This window comes from Amblyomma maculatum, chromosome 1 (genome assembly GCF_055883805.1).
Source record: "Amblyomma maculatum isolate TAMU_Amacu chromosome 1, ASM5588380v1, whole genome shotgun sequence".
In the NCBI taxonomy this organism is placed as follows: domain Eukaryota; kingdom Metazoa; phylum Arthropoda; class Arachnida; order Ixodida; family Ixodidae; genus Amblyomma; species Amblyomma maculatum.
In genome coordinates this window covers 356,247,489-356,252,270 of record NC_139344.1, presented here as the reverse complement: position 1 = coordinate 356,252,270, position 4,782 = coordinate 356,247,489, and the positions used below count along the sequence as shown (strand labels likewise).

The 4,782-nt window shown below is 41.9% G+C and overlaps 1 protein-coding gene across 1 annotated transcript; it reads right to left on the bottom strand.

The window, feature by feature from the left end:
* Nucleotides 1–547: 547 nt before the first annotated feature.
* On the bottom strand, nucleotides 548–4,594 carry Tcs1 (Threonyl-carbamoyl synthesis 1). Its single transcript, XM_084587179.1, has 5 exons — nucleotides 4,381–4,594; nucleotides 3,966–4,158; nucleotides 3,444–3,678; nucleotides 3,234–3,370; nucleotides 548–713 (listed from the first exon to the last, which is right to left on the bottom strand). Exons 1-5 carry the CDS (start codon nucleotides 4,505–4,507, stop codon nucleotides 650–652), a joined length of 756 nt encoding a protein of 251 aa, XP_084443305.1. The 5' UTR covers nucleotides 4,508–4,594; the 3' UTR covers nucleotides 548–649.
* Between the last annotated feature and the right edge of the window lie 188 nt (nucleotides 4,595–4,782).

Below are 4,782 nucleotides of genomic sequence, written 5' to 3'. Positions count from 1 at the left end.
CAGCAGAAAGACTCAGCAGAGTCCTCCACTACGGTGTCTCTCATAGCCTGAGTCGGTTTGTGACGTTAAACCCCACAAACCAACCAACCAAAACTTCTCTCTCAGACCGCTCCCTTCGTGTCCTCCCTTCCAACTGCTCTCTCGTCTCCACCTGCTGCACTTTCCACATGGCACTTGCTCGATGCGTCACGCGTTTTTTGGTTCCTCCACGTGCCAATTTCTCGATGTGCCACACATTTGTTGCTTTCTTTCTTCTTCGTCTTACTCGTGTAGAGTTTCCTCCTCACACCCTGCCGCCATTTTGATTAACAGAGTTTGTAAACCCCCCTAAAGCAGTGGTTTGTGTGAATCTTGAACCAGGAGGAATTTTTTGAACTATTTATCTCTGTGAAAATTATGTAGCTTTGATTTGTGGCTGTTAGATGTACTTGAGTGGATATTAACAACTAATTACTTACTTAATAGTTCTTTTTTTTGCAAAAATGCCACCTTCTTGTGATGTTCCTTTAACACCGCAAAAAAAAAAAAAAAAAGGCATCAAGTAATGTAGGCAAACAAATGACAATCTGAGCTTTATTATCTGATGTTTTATGTACAGTAATGAAAAAGCAGTCTGCAACTGTAACCAGGTGAAAGTGACTTGGGCACGCTACAGCTGCTGCACTTCTTTAAGATGAAATTCTTGGAGAAGCTTCCTGCATTGATGTGGCACACTGAAAAACAGAATATCTTGTGCATTACTGCTGAACTGGAATATATACCTATCCCTTCACTAAACTTTGTTCCAATTACATTTCTTACATCACCTAATACTGAACACAAGTGGTCAAATAAAACTACTTTTTTTCTTTGTTTTCTCATATGCACACAAGGTATATATGTGATTTTTAGAATGATGTTGGCTTAGAGAACATGGTTCAGTCTCCTGAAAGTGCATTCAACCAAACTGCCTTTCACAAGGCAAAGGTCATTTCTCATGCACAAGAAAATACATACTTAGACGTAAATAAGGTGACTGGAAAAGCAAAGCGAGAAAGCCGTCTAAGATTTCATGGAAAAAAAAAAATCGATTATGATGATAATTTGATCCTAATAGCAGCCGAGGTGCCTAGAGCTCGGCAAAAATAAAACACCGATGGCTAGAAAAACAAAAATGGCAGGCTCACAAAAATACCGAAGCAATGAACACATCAGAATTATCTGACAGGGAATGCTTCAGAAACATGCTCCACATCCCCCACCGCAGCAAAGCCATTGATGTGTTAATACTTGTAGTCTTTTCAGACATTCGTGTTCGCTGCCATCGCTGCTTTGGGTTTAGAGCTGCCCTAAGCTCATTATTTGCCTTTCTTCGCGCTCTCTACTCTACTCAACTGTTTCAGTGTCCACACTTCTGCAATGGCAGCAACCCTCTGTCCGTGCTCACCGCACAGCTTCTCAAGGCCATTCAAAAGTTGAGTTTTCTTTTTTAAAAGGCTGCAAGCTAAGTGGTGAAGACCACTGTAGATACGAGGAGCAAAAGTTTGTGCTACATTCGTACCTTGGCTCTGAATGTAACATAAGATGAATTAACGCCAAGGGGAGTATGGGACAGTATGATGTCTTAAACAATGACAAACAAAACAAGGTGGTGTCATCTGAAAACTGTCCACAAGGCAAACTCTGTACCACAAACAACTAAAGAACACAAAGGCAGCGACAGCACAAATGATTATATTCTCCATACCTCTCAGATGCAATCAATTCAAAGGAGAGAAAAAATTCTAGGGAGAAAGTGCACAATGCCCACATAATAACCTCAAATATGACAGAAACCCCTGTACATGGCTACGATCGTTCTAGAGTGATTTAGCTGTATCTTGTGTGTAGGTAAAATGCTTGGGCTGTGTGCAGGCAATGATGAATTAAAAGAAAAGCAACAAACAGAAAAAAAAATGCTACATTGTGGCAAGCTGCCCTGTGTTCAGTATATCACAAGAGTGTAACTCAACATCCTATGTTCTGCAGTACTTATGATATTCAGAATAAAAAAATTGTGTATTAGCAACCTTTCCATCCGAACCTTTTAGCCTTGACAGCTAAGACTTCCTAGTAAATGTAATAGAACTGATCTACTCTATTGCAGCCACCATAATTCTTGCATTGAAAGAAATAGCCCTATATGAAACACAAGGTCTATTATTATACCCTATTATTATACCCTGCCTCTAGGCTTCTGGAGACAGGGTATCCTGAGTATTTGCTGTGTAGCATAATAAAAAGCATTGTCCTGCCGATCATGCGGAGGATTCGAAAAGAAGACCTTACTGAAAGAAATAAGTGGTCAGTGGTACCATATATGCATGGCTTAACCCATAATTTAATGAAGATTGGTCAAAGACACGGCATCCGGGTTATTCCAACGGCACCAAACACAGCTAAAGGGATGTGTGTGCGAGTTAACAACCACGACTTCAACTCTGGATGCAAAACTTCGCACCGGACTAGGTACTCTAAGTGTATTCAGGGGGTTGTTTATCAGATTCCCTTACATTGTAGAAAGAAATATATTGGACAGACAGGAAGATGTCTCAATGACAGGATTTGAGAGCACGCTATGGTGATATCGGACAAGTCTGGCACTAATCTTGCGGTGCACTGCAAAGGCTGCATTGGTTGTAGAGACCAAAAATGTCCAGCTGACCTTCACAATGTTAAGGTTATGAAAAGGATGAAGGATAAGTTAGCAAGAGAAATTTCTGAAGCATATGCAATCTGTGAATCGGGAGACCATTGCATCAGTATGCTTTCAATGGTTTTGTTGACGAAGGAATTAGAATGTCTGCGCAAACCGACAGGATGTTAAAGTCAAGGAAGAAGTTGGCTGCAGACGTGAAGTGAAAGGAGATGTGCGGGCTCTTGTCAATATAGTTGTCAGTGCAGCGTTGTCCTTTTGTTTGTGTGTGCTTGTTATGTTTTGTGTTGTTACCTGCTCTGCTGCCTTCTTCCAAGAGATGTGTGACCAACTAGCTCAACGTTAGACTAGACTAGACTGGACTGGATTGGACTGGGTTAGGTTAGGTTATGGTAGAGTAGGGTAGCCTAGGTTAGGTGAGGTCAAGCTAGGCTAGGCTAGGTTAGGTTAGGTTAGGTTAGGTTAGGTTAGGTTAGGTTACGTTATTATACTGGGACTGCATTTCATACTAGGGGACGAATGGTAAGGTAAAACAGAAGACTACTGTCTGATAACTTACCAGCCTTCTCGCAAAATTCTGAAGCAACCAGGTAATGAAAAATCAATGACAGTTGATCCTTCCCTATGGAATCCCGACACCGACAAGTCACCCCCATCAAACACGGCATTAAGGTGCGGCCAAAGGCTCTGGAATTCCTGCATATAAGTGAAAGTAGTCAACATGTTTATGAAATTTTTCAGGAACACATTTCGGCTTAAAGCTCTTTACCTTCACTGTCAGCGTGCTCATCTCAGAGCTCACATTAGCGCTCGTGAGTGCCAGTGGGCCACCACAACGCTTGGCTGTTTCTCTGATGAAATCACTGTCTGGAACACGAACACCGACGAGATTTGTGAGTGGATTTAATGCGGGGTTCAGACGCGGCGTCCGGCAAAACACCGCAGTCACTGGTCCCGGGAATAGCTGACGCAATAAGGTTTCGGGGATAGATACCTCGGCCCACCTAGAAGCAGGCATAAAAAGTACCACTTCAGTGATTTGCATACTTACTCTGCTCAGAAGGCACAAAGTGATGAGTCGCAAGATGCTCTTCTTATTAATTAACAATGACCTCACCATAAAAATCAGATCAGATGTTTATTGCCAAAAAAATACGATTCCTGGCTTTGTCAACAAACCCGCAAAAGTATTAAGCACTTGTTCATGTTTACGGTAACACGTGAGCTGACATCATACGTAATAAGAAGTACAGTGTTGCCGAAGTTCCATTGGCAAGTTTTTACAACTTACAGCGATATGTCTGCGACGTCGTGTACGCAGATTGCAACCGGCTTCCCGGCATCTCTTCTCTTCAACTGGAACAGACGTAGCACAGCGTCGGAATGTTGTGCGAGAGCTGCGACGCCGTAAATTGTGTCTGTAGGCACTGCGATCACTCCACCTGCTCTCAAAATAGAGGCTGCTTCTTTGGCCGAGTCAAACCCTAAAGGAAAAAGTAATGATTCAAAAAGCTGCTAGCACTGACTACGCGCCAGCTGTCGCCGCTACAGAAATAACACTCTATTCAAAGTTAGCACCTACACAGGTACTTTTTGAGATACGAAACCATCAAATCCACCAGACAAATAGATAGTTAGGCTCGCTAGATGGTGGATGTTAACGTAACTATTGCGTCAGCAAAGAGAGCAGAATGAATGGCACCTACCGCTGCGGTTTAATGTAGACTTCACTGATATTATTTTCGGGCTAGTAGACATTGTGTCACGCTCTTGTTTCTTAACTACCGCTGAGCACAATCTCTGAAAGTGTACTTTTATAACATTCGCGCGCATAATGCTATTATCCGCGGCGAAATGACGCTAACGAGCAGCATTGGCACACATTGGTACACCGATGCACAAATTTCATGTGCGGCGCCATGTTTGTAGAACTTCGCTAATATAAAACCTGAAAACAAAAAAAAAACTTTTTTTGATTTACAAAATTAAAACCCATACCGTGAATAATTTTTTTCTGCTCATTAAAATGTTTTTGGGAAGCAACTAATTTTAATTTACACTTTTTTCTTCAGTAGTGTTTCTCGCCACGTTTTTGCTGTGCTCAAAAT